At 54.8% G+C, this 19,859-nt stretch overlaps 2 protein-coding genes across 2 annotated transcripts; both read right to left on the minus strand.

Annotated features, from left to right (window-relative positions):
- Nucleotides 1–965: 965 nt before the first annotated feature.
- LOC119106584 (tyrosine kinase receptor Cad96Ca-like) lies at nt 966–11,172 on the minus strand. The gene is made up of 8 exons (XM_037230158.1): nt 11,137–11,172; nt 10,584–10,664; nt 5,786–5,941; nt 3,348–3,550; nt 2,911–2,984; nt 2,340–2,530; nt 1,754–1,873; nt 966–989 (listed from the first exon to the last, which is right to left on the minus strand). Exons 1-8 carry the CDS (start codon nt 11,170–11,172, stop codon nt 966–968), a joined length of 885 nt encoding a protein of 294 aa, XP_037086053.1.
- A 3,544-nt stretch (nt 11,173–14,716) lies between these two features.
- On the minus strand, nt 14,717–18,284 carry LOC119106743 (solute carrier family 22 member 9-like). Its single transcript, XM_037230170.1, has 5 exons — nt 18,231–18,284; nt 17,059–17,658; nt 16,637–16,800; nt 16,225–16,495; nt 14,717–14,779 (listed from the first exon to the last, which is right to left on the minus strand). The coding sequence occupies exons 1-5, from the start codon at nt 18,282–18,284 to the stop codon at nt 14,717–14,719; spliced, it is 1,152 nt and encodes a 383-aa protein (XP_037086065.1).
- Nucleotides 18,285–19,859: the final 1,575 nt, after the last annotated feature.

The raw sequence follows: 19,859 nt of genomic DNA on the forward strand, positions 1-19,859 counted from the left end.
TTGGGGATGGGCTAGGAAAGGCGGATGATCCCGTTTTGCGGGCGTCAGAGGCCCGAAGAGGAGTAGAGCAAAATAAACGCTGGGACCAGCGACCGCTTAAGGACCCGTGCTGGGACCAATGACCGTACTGGAGCCAGCGCTCGCGCTGGGGCCCGCACCCGCTAGAGACGCATACCTGACTGCATCACTGGACACTAACAGCCATCAGTGCTGCGCTTCAGACGTGCCCACAGCGCTTACGGAACGGCGAAGTGGTAAAGCGCGACGCAGGTTACAGGCACGGAAACGCTATGGAGGTGTCCCCGGCATTCGCTACACGGGAACACGGTAGTGGATTACCGAGGAACGTTTGAAGCAACATGCTGACGTATGTCATGCTCAAAGCATACGAGCATGGCTTTGTCACGGTAAATTGGCTAATGTTGCACGTTGTCCCATCGCCTAATGTGTAAAAATGGATCCAAACAAAAATACACGAATACACGGATCGGATCACAGGAGCACACGGAACACAAGGATCGAATCACGGGAGCACAAACACACGGATCGGGTCACAGGAATACACGGGATACCCAGATCAGATCACAGAAATACACGAAATGCATGGATCAGATCACAAGAATACACGAAATACGCGGATCAGATCACAGGAACACGGAACACACGGAACGAAACACAAAACCACACGGAATACACTGATCGAATCACAGGAACACGCGGAATACGCGGATCAGATCGCAGGAACACGCGGAATACGCGGATGCGCGCAGTCGGCGGACACGTCAAGATGGCACTCACCCGACATATCGAGCGCCTCCACCTTCCAGACCTGGCCGAAGCAGCCCTCGCCCAGCTGGTGGGATGCGCAGATGGTGACGCGGGAACTCCCACTTGCGGTCGGGGCCCGACTCGCCGCTGAAGGACAGGTTCGTCTGGCCCAGGCTCTGCGGCGGCAGAGGTGGACGTCAGGTGGAGGGGGCGAGGAGGTACTGTGGGAGAGGTGGTGGAGGTGATGGGAGGAGGCGGAGAGGTACTGCAGGGGAGGTGGTGGAGGTGATGGCGGAGGAGGCCGAGAGATGCTGCAGTGAGGTAGTGGAGCAGGCAGAGAGGTGCTACGGGGGAGGTGGTGGGGATAATGGAGGAGGAGGCGGAAAGGTGTTGCGGGGGAGGGGAGGTGGTGGAGGTGATGGTGGGAGGTGGAGAGGTTGCGAGGAGGTGGTGAAGGTTATGGTGGAGGTGGTATTGGAGGAGGCTTGGAGAAGGCGAGGAATTTTGTGTGAGAGGTCATGACGGGTGAAGGACGGCTGACTGCCCAAGGTTACGGACAAATGAGACAGATCATCAGCGTCGAGTCATTTCGAGCGAATTCAAATCGACGCATGATTTATCCAAAATTAACGAGAATTGTGGGTTGATTCTTATTCTGATTTTGAATCTGAATCTTGATCCTTATTCTGAATCAATGCGAACACTAGTCAGCTCCGAATCACCCCTCAGAACATTCTGCAGACGAAACCATGAAGGAAATTCAACTCAAACCCAATGTGGAGTAAGAGGCCATTCGCACTACATGTAGCAGCAAGCAAATGTCTTAACCCAACCAAGGCAAGGTATCTAGATTATCGCCAACCAGAGCCTTCGTCCTCATTCTTCCACCGCCTGCTCGTCGCCCCGTCTAGGTGGTTGTTGGTTGTTGGCTGGTTGGCTGGTTGACTGGTTGGTCGGTGGTTGACGTTGCGCTGTGATAGCTCACCAATTTGGTGGCGTCGATCCCCTTGGGGTCGAAGCGTCTCCAGGTGGAGCTCTGTTCGTCGTTCATTTTATCTGAGGTCTCCGATCCGAAGCCAGAGCGTCGCTGGAACTCGATGGCGTACTGCAACGACGGCACCCTCGTCAGGCGCTGGCGGGGTAGGCAGCGCAAGACACGTGAGATGCTCACCAAGATCAACACGCGATGCAAATGAGGTGATACAAATGTGTGTGAGCGCATCCAAATGGGGGCGACAAATGAGGCAATCAAAATGCCTCGAGTTCAATTAAGTCACGACATTACCTTGGCATTTTTTATGATACCCAAGCACGACAACATTAATTATTTATGATTCACTACCTCCCACACCATGCTTGTTGAAGGTACTTTGATTATATCTCACATGTGTTGTGCTTGTAAGCCGCATTTCAAATTTCATCTACCAAAATATCTTGCAGAATGTATGGGGACGCTCGGCGGTTCTAACATACGCATGTCTGCGCCTTGCTAGTTCTAATATTCGGGTGTAACCCCGAAATTCACAACGTTAGCCGGCGTCTCGGCCGGCACACTTTGAAGAGTCACTTACGTTCTCTTCCTTGCGCGTCTTCTTCCGTGCGCTCGACCATTTTCGGTAGAACCAGATGGCGCAGCCGACGGCCAGCACCAGCACCACGCACAGCACGATCGGCACCACAATCGGGGTCGGATCCATCGGACCACCGCTTTCCGGGGTCTTCTCCAAGGGTGCACCAGTCGCGTTCTGTGGCCGTGTTGGTTCTGAAATAAGTGGAAGATCGTGTCAAATGTCGCAGACCTTACAGTTTCGACGCTGCCTTGCAGACCTTGCGTAGATAACGCTACAGTTAAGCGTGGCGGTAGTGGTAACAGCTGCCCTGTGCGATGCGTCATCTCTCTGCCGAGATTTCCTGTCCACCGGTAAGCCACTTCAAGCCTTTCAAGACTTGACAAAAACAAGCACACCACCGGAAGCGTTGGCACTTTCCAAATGGGGTGATATGCCCATGTTAAGCCAATTCATTAAGTTGTCACCATAGTGGTAATGCTACGTGTCCACAAAGAGACAAGGATGGCAGCCCGACGAAAGTTCAGCAGCCGGCCGGATTCGAGCCCGGCGCCCCAGCCACGCTGGCCCTCACCGGTCGGTGACGACCGCTCGTTGGCGGCGCCGCTGGGCCGGTTCGGCCGGGACGGCACGCCCAGGGCGATGGGCCTGGCGGAAGGTCGGTCAAGGTCATCGGGCGCGTCCCGTCGTCAGGGTCACAGAGGTCAGACGTTCCGGACCCGGAGTCACAGAGGTCAGAGATCGCCGGATCGGACAGCAACGTGGCGCCGCTCAGGCGCGTCGTCCGGCGAGAGGCGCCCGGGTGACATGGGGCAGACAACACGCGGTCCACACGTCCTGCACGTCCGCAGGGCGTTCTGCATCTTCAGCGCCAGGAGCCGGGTCTGTGGCCAACGGGTGGCGGTTCGCGCGCGGGACTCCGACAACAGCGCACCACTGCGAGCAGACCTCCCAGGTCGTCTGGGGTGTAGGTCTGATTCCCGCGGAGCGCGCGCGGCCCCAGTGACTTACGCGCGTGGCCGGCCGGGCAGCGCCGCGGCCGCGCCCGCCTTGTCGACCAGGTTGGGCGGCAGCTTAGGCTGCGTGTGGGACGTCGGCGGCTGCTCGAATTCGCTGAGGTTGCCGGTGGGCTCGGTGATGACCACCCAGACGACCGCCACCACCGGTATGTGGCCGTCGTCGGCCGTCACTCGCAGGTAAAACTGCTCATTCTCCTGCCGGGGGAAGGGGAGGGGAGCGAAGTCAGTCATCAGCCCGCCAGCCTCTTCGTCGTAGTGACGCGACGCTGCCGTTCATGCCCGCAGTGCGGGGGCATCAGACGCACCGAATTTAACTGCTAGAAAAACTTACCTTCGATCTTTTGATTGCTGGGTGGTTTATCGAATCGCGCAACATCTTAATGTCCTGACCAAGACAGCAGGCAGCCACGCGAAGCAACATCCACCCATCGTGGAGGCCAGGTGAGCCGAACTGAGCAGCAGTCCACATACCGTGCAGCAAGTGAAAGTTGTCTGCCGCGGGAGTTGAACCCACGTCTTTCTATTCCGCACACAGCGCATGCTGATGTTGATTCGGGGTGTGTGTACCAACCACTCAGCCGCGACTTCCGCGACCCTGCGTGACCTTCTGTAGGTGAGTGGTGCTGATGGTGTTGATCGGTAGCTTTGCTGCCCTGCGTGCTCACAGGCCACTTGGCTAATAACAAATCACTGAAATGGTAGCAGATGTCGCGTGCCTCTGCTATGCCTGCTATGAATCCAGTACTACATCGTCGAGGTCCTCTGTTGATGGCAAATACACTGAACATATTGCCGGTTATAATCAGTTCCAGTGAGCGGTGTGATGAAGTCAGTTTGGAGGGAGCGTATTCTAGATTCTGGGTCGAACGAGTGCTATCAGGTTTCCTTTTGGCTACTAGGCTACTAGGTTTCCTTTTGATAAGACAGTAGTATTAGCCTTATTCCTCGGAAAACCAGGAGAATGCAAATATAGTTTGGTTGATATTTCGGCAACATGACTTTATCGAAACAAAAGCAGAAGAATAGCCTTCCACCTCTGCTTTTGTTTCGATAAAGACATGTTGCCGAAATATCAACCAAACTATATCTCTATTCTCCTGCTTCTTCCGAGGAATAAGGCTTATACTACTGTCTTATCTATGCAAATAATGTTCCTCACTAATGCACTAAACAACTTACGTAGGTTTCCCTTTGAATCAGGTTTCCTCCGTGGTCGAAAACGTGTTCACCACTTGCTTAGATCTTATCCACCCATATCAGAGCCAAACATATAAACTTGGCGATGGCTTCGGAGAGCATAACAGACCAGCGGATGATGAAGAACGCGGTCATTCCTTCTATCTCATATCTCATACCTCATACCACAAGACTCGTCATTCTACCGCATGACGGGACGCCGGGCGATTCAGTGAGGGACATGGAGCCGATTTTCCCAGGGCGAATGATAGTGGGAAAACTAATGGGGTGGAGACGTAAAACTATTTCGCCCCATGGAAGGACAGGCGCCAAGCGCGAGAAGGCAATACGCCGTAGAGCTGCAACTATGAATAATCGACGCATGGCTGCCCCACGCCGCGGGCCGATCAGCCGGCAGAGTGCTGTTTGCTGTGTTTTTTCCTGTGCTATTTACTGGCGCTGTTTGCTGGTTTGCTGTGCTGTTTGCTGCCATACACTGCAGGTGAACCAGCCGGCAGTGTACAACATACACCGCGGTGTACATCGTATGGCACGAATGTGAAACTGCTGCGTTATTCCATGACTTCATTCACATGGAACAAATAACCCAATTGGGATCTGTGTGCGTGATGGTAGTGTACAGATAAATCGGTCTTAACTGGTCGAGACCTACCAAAGAAGTCTTCTAAGTTCGTGTTCCATCAAATGACTAAAACATTTCGATTTAATAGAACTTTTCCGCCTAAAGCAAATCCCAAAATGCTGGAATATTGACATTTCCGTGCTTTGTCTCCCGCTATAGCGCTATGTACTAAATTCGCTACCAGAATAACAGTAGCAACGTATGATGCTTGTCCCCGAGCGGACCACCGAGGCCACCTCGTGCCTCAGACCATTTCTTTGCAATCGTTACAGTATGAAGAGAGTTATGAACTAAAAAAACTACTAAAACTACTATGACTACTAGCAAGTAAAAGGATGTCAAATCAACCGGGGACGTATAGGGGATTTAACTTTTCACATATGTGACTCAGAAACGATTTTCGGTCGCACCAATCTTTGAAAAGCAACCAGTCCGCATCTGTAAGACCTAGCAGACACGCAGTTTGCCTACACATGCAGTTGCCAGAATATCACAATAACTGTTCAGCCGTTTCCGAAATGCAGCCAGTGACCTGCAGGTCACTGACCCCACCCTCGGCTGACCAGTAGGTCACTGACCCCACCCACGCACACAGGCGCGTGCGGACTCACCTTGCCGGTGAGGTCGGCCGTCAGGTAGACGACGCCGGTGACGTTGTTGATGGTGAAGAGGTGGGAGCCGTCCGAGAACTCATCCGGCATGATACCGAAGGTGATCGGGTCGCCCTCCTCATCCTGCGCCTTCGCGCGCGCCACCAGCCGACCGATCTGCAACAGAGAGCAACGCGCGTTGTTTGCCTGATTTGCGAATATGCACGTGCTTAATATTTGCGAATGTTTTGCGTAATTTGTGAATGTTTAACATGCTTTACATTAGCGAATGTTTAACATCCTTTACATTTGCAAATATTTCGCATGATCTCCGAACGTTTAACATGCTCAACATTTGCGAATGTGTTGCATGATTTGCGAATTGGCCTAATGATATGTCACGCCCACTCTGTGAATGCCAGAGGAGTCAGATTATCTGCTACATACCACGTTTCATTCCTCTGTGGAACTATTTATATGTGTATAACTTTCTCACATCCGAGACTCCTCAACGACATCCTTAGATGCGGTTTCGCCAATCCGCAGGATCTGCTGCCGGGCCACAGGTCCGCTCTGTGGATCCCGCATGCGTCCTTGCCAATGGCTGTTTACTATGTGCTGTTTGCCATGTGTTGGTCGCTATGTGCTGCTCGCTGTGTGCCTTTTGCTTTGTGCTGTTTTGGTACGTTCACGACATTCGGTTGCTGGGTTGCCCAAACTCTTTGCATTCGCGCTCTTATTCCAAGTCAACGTCAGGACTCATCAGACGCGCGTGATGTTTCGCTTTTCATCAGGCTACCCCGTCCGCTTCCAGATCGCTGCATCATGTAATTACGACAGCTATATAAACGTCCAGTGTCATGGCCACGTCCAGCGGAGGGGCAAAAGGCCAACGGATTAACATGCACCGAACCGCGCGTGCAGCCGGGAGTCCGCCGGGCAGCCGGGAGTCCGGTAGTGATAATTCATGTGTGCATCCTTCACACCTCACTGCATGAATTTGGAAGCGCTGTAAGCGACATACACCTAAGCCTGCGGACCATACCATGAAGTCCTGCGGCACGGTACAGTCGGGCCCCATCAAATAGAACTCGCCTGCATCTGAAGCGCACGGCCAGTATGCGGGGGTGGCTGACGGGAAAACAAAAACGAATGACCGGTCGCAAGGTCGGGCCTTGCGCGGCTTCAGAAGCAGGGCTGTGTTGCGTCAGTGTGTCTTCTGTGTGTGTCTGTGTCTCGTCAGTGTCTTCTGTGTGTGTCTGCGTCTCGTCAGTGTCACCGTATCTCCTCAGCACGGCCGAGGGCGCGCAGTGCCTATATACGCCGCGCAAATTCACAAACACTACTGATGAGCAGCTGCAGACCCATTTGCAATAATGTACCCCGGGACAAGAACGAAAATAAACCGCGGTGGCGAAAGGTGGGCCTAGGTCGGCTACAGTGGCCCCAGGCTACGGTGGTCCCAGGTGGGCTATAGTGGCCCTGGGCTACAGTGGTCCTAGGTTGTCTACAGCGACCCTACGTCGGCTACAGAGGCTCGCCACGCGTCAGAGATCCGCTGACCCAGCCACAGCGACCGGACGCGTCTCGGGCAGCTCTGGCTCGTGATTCGCGACTCGTGATTCGCGACTCGTGACGTTTCAAACAAGGGGAGTGGGCGGCGGGGTGGGGGATGGGAGTTGGAGGGGAGGGGAGGCAGTTAAGAACGCTGCTCTGTAGATCGCAAGATTGGCGTCAAGCGCTGTGGTCTCCGAAGAAAACGAAATCTACGTATTAAGGGCACGTATTGACGGACTTTTATCTATAGTAAAACGATTTCCATAGGTAAAAAAATCCAGAGGTGAAACTTTACCCATGGACTTTTACCTATGGGGGAAAATGAAAGTACAAGCGCAAGTAAATTTTCAAGATCCAACAGCATGCCAACTCTCGCAGACCGAGAGCACAACACACCGCACGCAACACACGCTTGAAACGCAACACGCAATACAACAACAAACAACACCCGAAGGCATGCCGATATCTTCACGGGCCACAAAGGCAAGCTGATTTATATGTGCATGCAGATGACTTTCTGGACATAATATGTACCACATTTCGCCATAAAAGTGGTTGCCACACAAGAGCCGGCGAGAAGATTCATCATCCAGTCCCCTGGAATGTCAATATACCACGATTGATTGTGTCGTGAACCGATACGGGCCATTAGGACTGCACCGGCTTCACCGGCTCCACCGACTTCACCTCACTACTGGGTCGGTGTCCTTGCAGGCGCCATATGTGGCCGCGAGCTGTTGCAAGGTCATAGACTTGCAAGCATTTCGTGCACTGCGGCTGCTACTGACGACGGGCCTCCGAAGGCGCCGGCCGACTGCCGCCGGTTACATAAGAACAGCGAGCATTACGTAGGCAGAGCAAGGAAGTCATGCTTGCCGAGAGGCTCATCGTGCCTCAGAATAGGCCGGCCAGCTGCCAAGTCCGCCTGCGTCACGGACGGCGGCGTTACAGCCGATGACGTCAAGTCATGTCAGAGCAGGGCTCAGCACAGTGGTCGGGTTCTGTCGCTGTTGTCACTGCTCCCGGTTCAGCGTAGTGATCAGAATAGCATCAGAGAATCGGCATCAGCAGATCAGCATCAGCATCAGGGAACGGGTCAGAGAATTGGCATAGAAGACCATTCGCCAACGGGAAAGATCGAGCGCATAGAAATGTGTGCTCCGGGAAAAGATGCACGCACGCTATACCATGGGGCCCATGTAGCCACTCCACCCATGGCAGAGGGAGACCTGGGCTCAGTGACGTCAGGAACTGGAGCTGACCTCATTCTGCGCGCAGTCCTTCACATAACTCGAGGGGGGGGGGGGACGGCAAAGCGCCAACCGCCTCCATTTATGCAAAAGGTTCGCCCACAACATCGCATGGCAAGTAGCCAGGTAGCAACGACGCCTGCCCCCCCCCCCCCTTTCCCCAGAGCATCTAGCGTCTGTGCCGGGAGCGAGCAAAGCCATAGGTTCGGCCATGCAGTTTGACATTCGGTTAGCTTCAGGTAAGCGTCAGGAACTGGAGCTGGCTCAACAACTCGCTTGGTTCGAATTAAATGTCGCCTCTTGTCATCCGACAGTTGCATTCTCTTCCGTGCAGCTGTAGTTTATAATTCATTAATGATGGGTACCGCATGTGTACAATTTTGCCACTTGCATCGTGGTTGATTGATTCTAGGATTTTTCGGGCGCGTCGACTACCACGGTCATTTTGTCGCCCACAAAATGTCGTACATCACTTGGATCGTATATTCCGATTCTGATCCCATACGAGCGTGAAATGTTCATTTCAAAACTGAGGCATGTCTTCAAAAAACATCACGTTCTTTACCCCAACATTCGCGATAAATGATATTAATGAGCTGGTGTTGCTTGCTAAATTGTCGAACTCCACCGGTCATCTTAATTTTGGATCACACTGATTAAAATCTTTTGACATGGCAAAATTGCTGAATACCACAATGTGCCCCTATGCATACCTGAATATCATATATATATATATATATATATATATATATATATATATATATATATATATATATATGCATATGTGTCACATATGTCACATGTGTGCCACAGAAGACAACTGTCAAAAAAACGTATATATATATATATATATCTCTCTCTCTCTCTCTCTCTCTCTCTCCTCTCTCTCTCTCTCTCTCTCTCTCTCTCTCTCTCTCTCTCTCTCTCTCTCTTCTCTCTCTCTCTCTCTCTCTCTCTCTTCTCTCTACTCTCTCTCTGATATCGCAACGTGACCTCTGTCTCAAAAACAACTTTAGGTATTCACTTTACCAATGCTTGCGCATGCTCGTCTTGCTACTCATGTCTTTCGCCAGTTTATTAGGCCACTTACATCAAATAAGGCAAAGCCCTAGCTAGAACGGCACTGAGAACGAGCCTAGTTAGAGAACGATCTCACCAACACACGAAATGAAAGCGTGGTGACGTTACTACACCCGTGCAGTTTCAAACGATGCCATATGATCATTCAGATGTGACACAATATCAACGCCAGCCGAGCTATGCTACCATCACATGTAGACTAAAAGCCCGGTGAAAAATACGAAAATAACGCCAAAGACTGTGCAATAATAAAAAAGAACCTTGAGGGGACAATTGCTTCATTTAAGGAGTTACTTTCTATAGTAGGATGGGAAAATGGTCTGAGTCGATGAAGTTGGCTAAACCTACACCTAAATCCTGATTTCTCTCCATATTTCGGCCACTTTGAACTGCGTTCCTAATGACAATATCAAAACTAAAAAGTGAAATAATTCCTTAGTTCTAAAGAATGTATACTGAGAAATGACTTCTTCTTTAAAGTCGGTATGACAGTGACATCGTGATCATGATGATATGCATATCATGGTGATGACAGAGAAGGCGACGTATTTAGGATCTTGTGTACCAGTAGTTCAGACGCTTGCTGCATTTTCTTGGCCCCGTATCCTGTTTTACTCGTATGCATTGGTGTGTGTGGGGGGGGGGGGGAGCAGAAGAGCACTGAGAGGACCCAAGTTAGCACTGGCAGTGGGTTCAGGCTCCCCGACGTATGCAAAGCGGACACCACTGGCTCCATCGCGCACTGACCTCCGCCACCAAAACACCCTTGGAGGCTCGGCTCCACGTGCTGCTACCACGCACACCAACGCTCCGCAGGGCCGCCGCACCCCCTGCCCCTCTGCAGACCGCAAAACGCAGTCGGCGAGGCTGGGAGCCGGGACGCAACGAGGGGTGATGGGGTCACACGACCTTGACCCTTGACCCACACTGACCTTGGCGTCTGACGGCAGCGTCCACCGCCGGTCCACCCAGATAATGGGCGGTGTGTTCTGATGGTGCAGCTGGCACGTTGCCTGTAACAGACACAGAGGCGAACCGTCACATTCGGCCCATCGCCACAGAAAGCCAACCGTCACATTCGGCCCATCGACACAGAAGCCAACTGTCACATTCGGCCCATCGCCACAGAAGCCAACCGTCACATTCGGCCCATCGCCACAGAAGCCAACCGTCACATTCGGCCCATCGGCACAGAGACGAACCGTCACATTCGGCCCATCGACAAAGAAGCCAACCGTCACATTCGGCCCATCGACAAAGAAGCCAACCGTCACATTCGGCCCATCGACAAAGAAGCCAACCGTCACATTCGGCCCATCGGCCACAGAGACGAACCGTCACATTCGGGCCCCATCGACAAAGAAGCCAACCGTCACATTCGGCCCATCGACACAGACGCGGCCGCACGAGGCGTCATCAGTCGTCCCCTTCTCTCCACCATGAATCGCCATTGGTCACCGAGGTTGTCCGTGTCTCGCCGCATACAGGGTACGAGCACACAGGGTACGGTGACGAAGTCATTGCGACATTGAGGAATCAAGCACTCGCATTTGCCTCTTTCCAACGCAAGACAAAGGCCGGCTGGTCGATTTTCCTTGACCTGCTGCGAAAACTCCTTTAAAAATCGTCATTTCCACCCTCACCGGATGCGCCGAAGTTCGCGTTCCCAGCTCCAGACCGAGCGTGAAGGCCCAGAAGCTTGGATCGTTGCTCACTAGCCATTATGCACCGGTGGCGACACGACGGCCCACACGCCGCGGAGGCGTCTGGTGGTGCAATTGAGGTGTGTCTGGCAGTGCATGCAAGTGATGATGATCACCTATTGCATAAGTTATTGATATGGGCTATACATCGGCTATACACGAGCTATTATCATCGCAACAGCTCATACTATTATAGGGACTATGAGCTAAGAGCTATTCTATGAGTGACTTATAACGCCACTGGGGCACGAACCAGAGCAACGCGCCGGCAGTGAGATTCGGAACCCACGCCTCCATCGGTTCACGTGTCGGGGTGTGTTCTCCATTGGCTAGTCTTTCTCCTACACCGTAGTCTCTAAGAGAAGCACCGCAGCTCGCGGTCCATTCTTCGCATCGGGACAAATGTGCATCCCCGACACTCTCTCCGCTCAGAAAGTCATATATATATATATATATATATATATATATATATATATATATATATATATATATATATGGCTGTATCGTTATATATCGTTCATGATAGATCATGAACGCGCCGGCAGTGATAGATCATGAACGATAAACATGAGCGACAGATGAAGGCTTCGCTTAATGCTGGGAGGTCGCAAACATGGCACCCAAAATAATAAACACGAGCATGATAGCTAAACATAAAGAAAGTCATAAACGCGTGATCTCCTGTCCATCCCGCGCCTCTGAGTAGAGCACGCGCTGAGCCCCAGCGAGCTTGCCTTCCCAAACTCGGCGGTGTCGTCTCAGACGCCGCCGGCGCATGTAACGTTCGCGACGAGCGGTGGCGCGGCGCCCGGGCCGCGGCACGAGCAGTGGCGCGTCAGCTGATGACCGGTGGAACGGCAACAACTTGTCACTGTGACCGAGCCCGCCGCCGGACGCAGCGGCGCACTCCGGTGCGGCACCAGAGGGCACGAAACGACCCCGCCTCGCTCGGGTCGAATGTTCCGGCATATTTTCGGTAGTCATGTTAAGTTTTCAATTTGGTTATGGTATTTATGGTTGCCTGTCGACTAGCCCGAAGTTTTTTTTAGCCTGCTAACAATCTGGTATCACCCCTGGTCGGGTGACGCACCTGCATTCGTGGAATTGGTGGTCCTTGGTTGACCCCAAGGCGGAGCCCACTCCGTACCGCCGCACTCGATGCACCTGAGTACGCCTCTGCCCGCGTCGCTACCCGCTGGCCAGAACAGCTCGGCTCGCACGGGTCGTCTACGGTGCGGTCTTTGGGCGCGGTGGCAGGAGCGAGTCCAGCCATTCGACTTACGGGGTGCGGTTAGGTGATGTGGGTCGGGAATGTATGGACGCGGTGTGTGTACAGAAGGCAGCAGAGTCAACTCTCCTTCTTTCTCCCTTCCCCCGCTCTCTATCCTCTTCCTCCTCTCTCCCCTCTCTCTCTCTACTTTTCTCTCCCTCTCTCTCCCTCTTCCTCCTCCCTCTCTCTCCCCTCCTCCTCTCTCTCCCCCTCGCTCTCCCTCCCGCGCTCTCTGTCCCTCTTCCTGCTCTCCTCACTCCACTCCTCCTCTCCTCACTCCCACTCTCTCTCTGCTTTTCTTTCCCTCTCTCTCCCTCTTCCTCCTCCCCTCTCTCTCCTTCCTCCCGCCCTCTCTCTCTCTCCTTCTCTTTCCCTCTTCCCGCGTGACAGCCGGCCATCGGCGGACCCTGTATCGGTGTCGCGTCGCCGGCTGGCCGGGACGGGGCCCAGTTCGCAGCCGCGGTCGCGCGCCACGGCGGTGTTCACACGACTCCCAGTTCGGCGCCAGTCGGCGCGACCGCGTGGCCTGGCTGAGGCTCGCCAGCAGCGCGGCCTTCGCGTCCTTCTTCAGCGGTGTGGCACATGTGGTCGCAACTCTAAGACTTAGGAGCGTTAGAGGGGCTTAGGAGCGTTAGAGATGTCCTCAAAATTTGGTTCGACGTTTTGTTAGCCGCGGCCGCAGCTCAGCCATGTAGCGTGGCGGCAGATTCGGTAAAGAGGGGAAGGAGCAGACGCGGCAGCCACCCCCTCCAGCCAACGTCGGACACAAATCATATGCACCTTACCGCGTTGCATGGAAAGAAACGGCTTACAGACCGGTCTCCTTTTAAGCCCGCAGGGACCCCGCCGCTACAGTAAGCAGCAGGGCAAGGTTTGTGGTTTGGACTGGCGCCCTGAAACTGGATGACGCAAATCGAAGCCAGACAATCATCCCGCCCAGGCTTCGCCCTGGGGAGCAGGCTGCGGTGAGCAACCAGGCAACACCGCCCGGTCATCCATATCTGCGCTGTAACGCCTCGTGAAGGGACGGACAACCCCGTCGTCCCAGCTCGTGCACTGTCACGGCACACAAGGGCTTCACCGTCCCCGTGTTTTATATCACCGATCATCGCCCGGCGCTTGTCACCCTCCGCAGCGGAACCGGGAACAATGGGAGCGCGGTGAAAATGATGACGTCATAGCCGCAGCCCGGTCCAGGTTTCCGCGCATTGTCGGCGGGCTCGAGGGCTACGGGTGTGACGCTTAGGGAAGCAACATGTGGCCGACGTCACGTGATCGCACGCCGCCGCCAGCTCCGAGCACCACACCCGGCTTAGAATTACCTCAGCTTAATTATCTTTAATTAATGTTGATTAATCAAATGAGTTGATCAATTTTAGGTCCTAATTCGATCAACAAAATCAGCAATGTTTATACAAATTATGCATATTAACATATAACATATATATATATATATATATATATATATATATATATATATATATGTATATATACATACTTCACAAAACTAATTGATCCTTATTATTAACTGATTAAAGCTGATTTACCACAATTCATTCAGTTCCATTTGAGGTTCATCTTCTTGTACGCATTAAACAGCACGATAGGGATTTCACGTCCATGCTTTCTGGGTCTTTCGTCGATCAGTGTTCTCATCTGCGTCCTTGCTCTTGAATCGAGCCCATCCCGTGGTGAGTCCATGCCCACTGATCCCGTAGTCAAACCATCGTGATCACGTTGACCTCGTTGCTGACGCCTGAAGCGCATCATACTCGTTCATCACCATTTGACGACAATATCATCAGTTTATTAGTTATACCTTATCGTGAATAAACGTAAGTAGGATGTTACCATCGGACTTTACCCGGCCGGAGGTGAGTCCTGGGCTCAAGATCTCCCGAGACCACGGGAGGAGGGCCTTGCGTTTAATTCAGGATGTTGTTTTTACGGCAACAACGTGATATATCGGGCCGATTCATCTAATCAATCATCAGGAGCTATGGAGGAGCAACCAGGAGCATCAGAAGCTTCACCTAATCAGCTATCAGGAGATATGAGCAAAGATTCATGTCGTGTTTTTCCTGGTGACAGCCTATTCCAGGTGCTGGGACATCCAGCAGCCTAACTGACCTCCAGTGACGGGGTCACCCAGTAGCTTGACCGGACCACAGTGACGGGTCACATGGGTCATGCGCCAGCTGGGACCAGTATTTACACCGCGGCCCGGTGGCGCCTGGTAAGGTGTCATGCTGTTTGTAGCCTGCATTGGCAAGCCGTTGACTTTGATTGCCGATGAACACGACGTCTGGGTTAAGTCTGGCATTTCATCGGCGCAGATGCCGCTAAAGGACGTTGCGACATAAACTGTTTTTGCGGTTGAGATAAGTCCCAGATGCCTCCAAATTCCTTGTACGCAGTCTAAAGCTATGAGCCTCAGCGCGTGAGTTAACACATGCGCATGTCTGCTGACGGCTATGAATACCGTCCGCGTCCGCTCCGCCGCAGCCGATCTTCGCCGTGGCTACCCAGGTGGGCCCCGCCTTACCAATCGTCGGCTTTCCGTGCACCGTTGCTGAGGAGTACACAGAGGCGCGCCCAACGGGGGAGGTACGGGGGAGAGAGAAGGGCCGTGGAGCAGGCAGGTACCTCACAAAACCACGGTTGAAACGTTACATAGGTCAGTGTTCGTAAAGCATCTCGCTGTCGAGCCTTCCTTTTACAGCAGCGCCATGTTTGACGGGGATTAGTTAGTAAAGCAACACTAAATTCACCGCGCAAGCTCACCAAGTCGTGGAAGAGCTGTTTCTCCCTGAGCTTCATGTCGCTGGTAGGCCTTTGCGATATGAACGAGGCTACAAACTGATGTTCTCCATGCCGATATGGGGCCGATGACACGAGCGAAAATTCCACGGGGTATCCTGTCATCTCCCTTTTTTAGATACGTCTAAACAAACAAAACTGCATGAGCTTTGCGTTCCGTTTGAGTCAATAAGAGTCCCGGTATCGGCAATGCATGAGAGTTCCATAACAACACACATGAAAGTTCTTCATGGGAACAAACAACTACACACACAAACTAACTACATGTAAACGAGTCGCAACAATCGCTGACCCCAAATGTATGCATATGCTGTGAACTCCGTGGACAGCTCCCGTTATCAGTCGGTCTCGGCGCCCAGACAGAGATGAACTCGTCAGTTGATTTATCAGAGCCGACATCATGCCAGAAACTGAAGTAGCGCTTTCGATCAAGATTGTGTCATCATTCATTCATCAGAACCTTTACTCCGATAATTTTCTCTGGGTGTGCCCCGTGGAGAACCCACGCTATTTCTCGAAGTTATTTTTGGTACGTCCTGTGCTTGGGTCCTGTTCCGATTGTCTGTCGTCTGTGGGCCCTGTCTTCTTTAAAAATGACTCGACTGAGAGTCTCCCTGCGTCTCAGGACGCCCTTCAGCTAGTCTTGCCTCGTCTGGGATCTTTCTCGATTCATATGCCTCCTCCACCTTCCTGCTCCCTTCTCACTTTTTCTCCTTGGCACGACCTAACGCCTCGCGGCACCTTCCCAGTGGCGACAGGACGGCGGCAATGGAGCCGCACCTCCGCCACGGTCGTCGGCAGCGGCTGCCCCGCTGTCTCTGGCATCACGAGCAGCACCAGCACACCGGCCGACACGGCCAGCACTCCGAACGTGACGCTGGGCACCAGCCAGTGCAGCGCGCCCAGGCCGTACGCCACGTGCGGACTCAGCGCGCCGCCCAACGCCTCGGCCATCGTCGACATGCCGAGTGCCGCCGAGCGCACCTCGGTTGGCATTGTCTCCTCGATGTAGACGTAGATGACGCCGAAGCCGGCGCCTATGGTGCACTTGCTGAGCAGACCAAGCAGCAGGACGGCCCAGCCAGCCGAGACGGCCGGCACCAGGAGCATGGCGGCCGCTGTCAGCAAGTAGCAGGCGGCCATGATGCGGCGCCGGCCGAAGCGGTCGATGAGCGGCGCGGCGAATACAGACGGTAACTCCACCAGCCCGGCCAGGCACATGGCCAGGTAGGCGTCAGCCGCCAGTTGCGCCGAGTCGAACGAGATGCCGTAGTACACGACGGCCATGGCGAGCCACAGCCACGCGGTGGTCAGCGACAGGGTGGCCATGCGCGACGAGCCGAGCAGGAGGCGCACCTCACGGCAGCAGGCGGCGGCGCCGGGCGGCGGCGGCGGCGGCGCCAGCCGCGCCAGTCGCGCCGGCGCGTCCGCCGGCAGCCGACGCCCGTTGAGACGCGCCACCCGCTGCAGCACGCGCAGCGCCTCGTCGCCGCGGCCCTGTGCCGCCAGCCAGCGCGGCGACTCGGGCAACAGCCAGATGGCCGGAAGCATCGGCAGCGCCGCCGCCGCCATCAGCAGCTGCAACTGCCACCAGCGGCGCAGCAGCCAGCCGGCAAGCGCCGTGGCCATGATGCCCAGCGCCCAGGGGAGCACCCAGAAGATCCCGGCTATCGCACGGCGCCGCTCAGCGATCGACTCCATGCAGAGTGTGAAGAAGCAGATGTACATGCCGACGTGCGCGAAACCCGAGACGCTGGTGGCGACCAGGAAGGTGGCCAGGTCGGTCGCGGCGGCCACCAGCGGCGCCACCAGCGCGAACAGCAGCGTGGAGACGGCGCAGGCGCGCGCGCGTCCGTACCGGTCACCCATCAGACCAAAGACGAAGGCTCCGGCCAGCCCGGACAGCATGGCCAAGCTGACAGTGAACGAGCGCAGCGCCGTGCGGCCGCACACCAAATCGAAGTCGGTCACCACCGTCGACGCGTACACGCTGCGGTCGTACGTCCACTCGACGCACGTGCCGTGCGTGCCGTTGGCGACGGGTACGTGGCAGCGGTGGGCAGCGCAGTCCGGCGCGCCCGGCCGGCACAAGAGTGTGCGGTTGGTGTCGTCGCGCACGCACCAGTACGCAGGCTCGTCCATCTTGAACACCAGCGAGAAGGTGTTGATGGCCGCGCTGAACGCCGCGAAAGAGGTGGCAAGCACCAGCAGCACCTGGAACAGGCCGTCGCCGCCGGCCAGCTCCAGCAGGTCGTCGAACGTCTCCGGCGCCGCCTGCTTCACGGCGTCGGGTTTGTCGTGCGGATCTGTGGCTGCGTGTTCCGCCGGGCCGTCGAGCAGTGTCGGGGGCGACGCCGCTGCCGCCGAGCCGCCGCTGCTGCCGAGGCCGTTCTGCCCCATCTCCGGCCCGAGCGGAGTGTCTTGCGGGCCGGCAGCCTGCTGGGCCCGCTCACCTTCCATGTCAGAACAGGACGGAACGGAGCAGTCACCAGACCGAACAAGTCAGGACCGTTAGGGTCAGTCAGGACCAGTCAGGACCAGTCAGGACCAGTCAGGACTAGTCAGAACCAGTCAGGACCAGTCAGGACTAGTCAGAACCAGTCAGGACCAGTCAGCACCAATCAGCACCAGCCAGCACCAGTCAGGACCGATCAGGACCAGTCAGGACGGACCTACGCGGCAGGAACTGCCGGACCGCACGAGCGACCGCCACACTTTTCAGCCACACGCTGACCCAACGTCGTTATACGATGAGCTTTTCTGCACAGTTAGCTTTGCTTGCTTACTTGCTCGTCCACTTTAGCAATGGTCCCCTCATTGCAGGCTTCCGTACAGACCATGTTTCATCTAAGTATTCACTAAAGACCAGCTGAAAGCAGTAAACCGCGACTTAGACCCCCTTCCACGCCGTCAGCAGCGGCGACTGAAACGTCTTTCCACGCCGTGAGCAGTGACGACAGAGACAACTCATCAGACTTTGGGCGGCGCCTTCAGACCGGTAGCAGCGACGACAGAGACGACTGATCAGACTTTGGGCGGCGCCTTCAGACCGGTAGCAGCGACGAGAGAGACGACTCTTCAGACTTTGGGCGGCGCCTTCAGACCGGTAGCAGCAGCGCAGACGACCAAGCGAGGTGGCACACAGATGGCGTCCGAGAGCGAGAACCGCGACGCTTCTCCGCCGCCAGCGCTGTTGCTCACAAGTCAGCAGAACCCGCTCGTCCTCCAGTGAGCATTCCACGGCGTGGACAAGGAGGAGAGGGTGCTTCTGCTGGTGGATCATGCGGTGGACTGCTGCCGATGCCGGATCGCGCGGTGGGCTGCATCTGGTGCCCGACAACGCGGTGGACTGCCCCCTATGCAGGATCACGCGGTGAACTGCACCCGATGCAGGATCACGCAGAGGATTGCATCTGATGCCAGACCACGCAGTGGAATGCGCCTGATGCCAGATCACGTGGTGGACTGTGTCCGATGCCAGATGGCACAGTGTAGTGCTCACGCCCTAGCCCTCGCACGTTAGCCACCAGCCTCGGACTGGGCCTGTGGGTCGCGCGCGGCCTAGCACCCCCACATCCTGCAAATATCTGACACGTGTGTCTTGATGTCCATTGGCTGTTGCTAATCCCCTCACTTGGGATCGACCAATCAGCGCTGGGCCGGACACCAGCCAGCTGATCATCTCTACGCTTCAGGTCGTCGGCGAATCGGGCTTGCAAGGTCACGGATGTGGGGTGTCGGGCCGGGGTTAAAGGGCAAGGCATTAACAGCAAAAAAACATTCCGGAGACCGAGACGGCGGAGTCAGAGGTACGATAACATGAGTTCGTATTAGCCCCTCCGGCACCCAACTAGAGGCATTTTGCCACGATGCTCCAGCACGTTCTTAATTTCGAGATGCCATTGGAGGCAGGCTTTATTCAAAAGCCGTGGGCTCCTTGTTTTTGAATCCGGCTGATGCCAGAGACCCCTAGGCGATACATCATGTGGCGTCGTAGTTTACGAAAGATAACAGACCAGCTTCGCTTGACAATTGCCAGGCAATGGCTGAAAAAGCAAGAGGAGGTTTACAAAGACCCCTCCACAAACCGCTTCGCAAGGCCAGCAAATCCCGACAGGCGCTAACGCGCTAGCACGTAAACACCATTCGGCGTGGGCATGGGCGTGGTGACGTCATCACACACGTGGAATGCACTGGAGTAGTCCTGCACGTGCATCAGGACCACGCCCCACGAAAGATTTTAGGGCGTGCCGCAGGCGGAGGTTATTTCGCTCCCATATCAGGACAACACCATTGTTTGCTCTGCTTAAAGCCTTCCGGGTCGTAACTTGGCTTTCGTGCCCCCCCCGCGATCTGGGTGGGGGAAGGAGCATGTAAGGCATCTTTTCTGCCCCCCCCCCTCCCGACTCCTCCCA

The sequence above is a fragment of the Pollicipes pollicipes genome, unplaced genomic scaffold (genome assembly GCF_011947565.3).
Source record: "Pollicipes pollicipes isolate AB1234 unplaced genomic scaffold, Ppol_2.1 Scaffold_1600;HRSCAF=1878_pilon_pilon_pilon, whole genome shotgun sequence".
Classification (NCBI taxonomy): domain Eukaryota; kingdom Metazoa; phylum Arthropoda; class Thecostraca; order Pollicipedomorpha; family Pollicipedidae; genus Pollicipes; species Pollicipes pollicipes.

Coding starts and splice junctions, on each gene's coding strand:
- LOC119106584 (XM_037230158.1), bottom strand. CDS start 11,172: ATGACTTCGTCACCGTACCCTGTGTGCTCGTACCCT. Junction 10,665..11,136: donor ACCCTGTGTGCTCGTACCCT/GTATGCGGCGAG, acceptor TGTCTGTTACAG/GCAACGTGCCAGCTGCACCA. Junction 2,985..3,347: donor CTGCCCGGCCGGCCACGCGC/GTAAGTCACTGG, acceptor ACCTTCCGCCAG/GCCCATCGCCCTGGGCGTGC.
- LOC119106743 (XM_037230170.1), bottom strand. CDS start 18,284: ATGGTCTGTACGGAAGCCTGCAATGAGGGGACCATTGCTAAAGTGGAC. Junction 17,659..18,230: donor TTGCTAAAGTGGACGAGCAA/GTAAGCAAGCAA, acceptor GGCCTGTTCCAG/GTGCTGCTGGTGCTTGCCAC. Junction 16,496..16,636: donor GCCGGGCTGGTGGAGTTACC/GTCTGTATTCGC, acceptor TGGTCTGCTCAG/CAAGTGCACCATAGGCGCCG.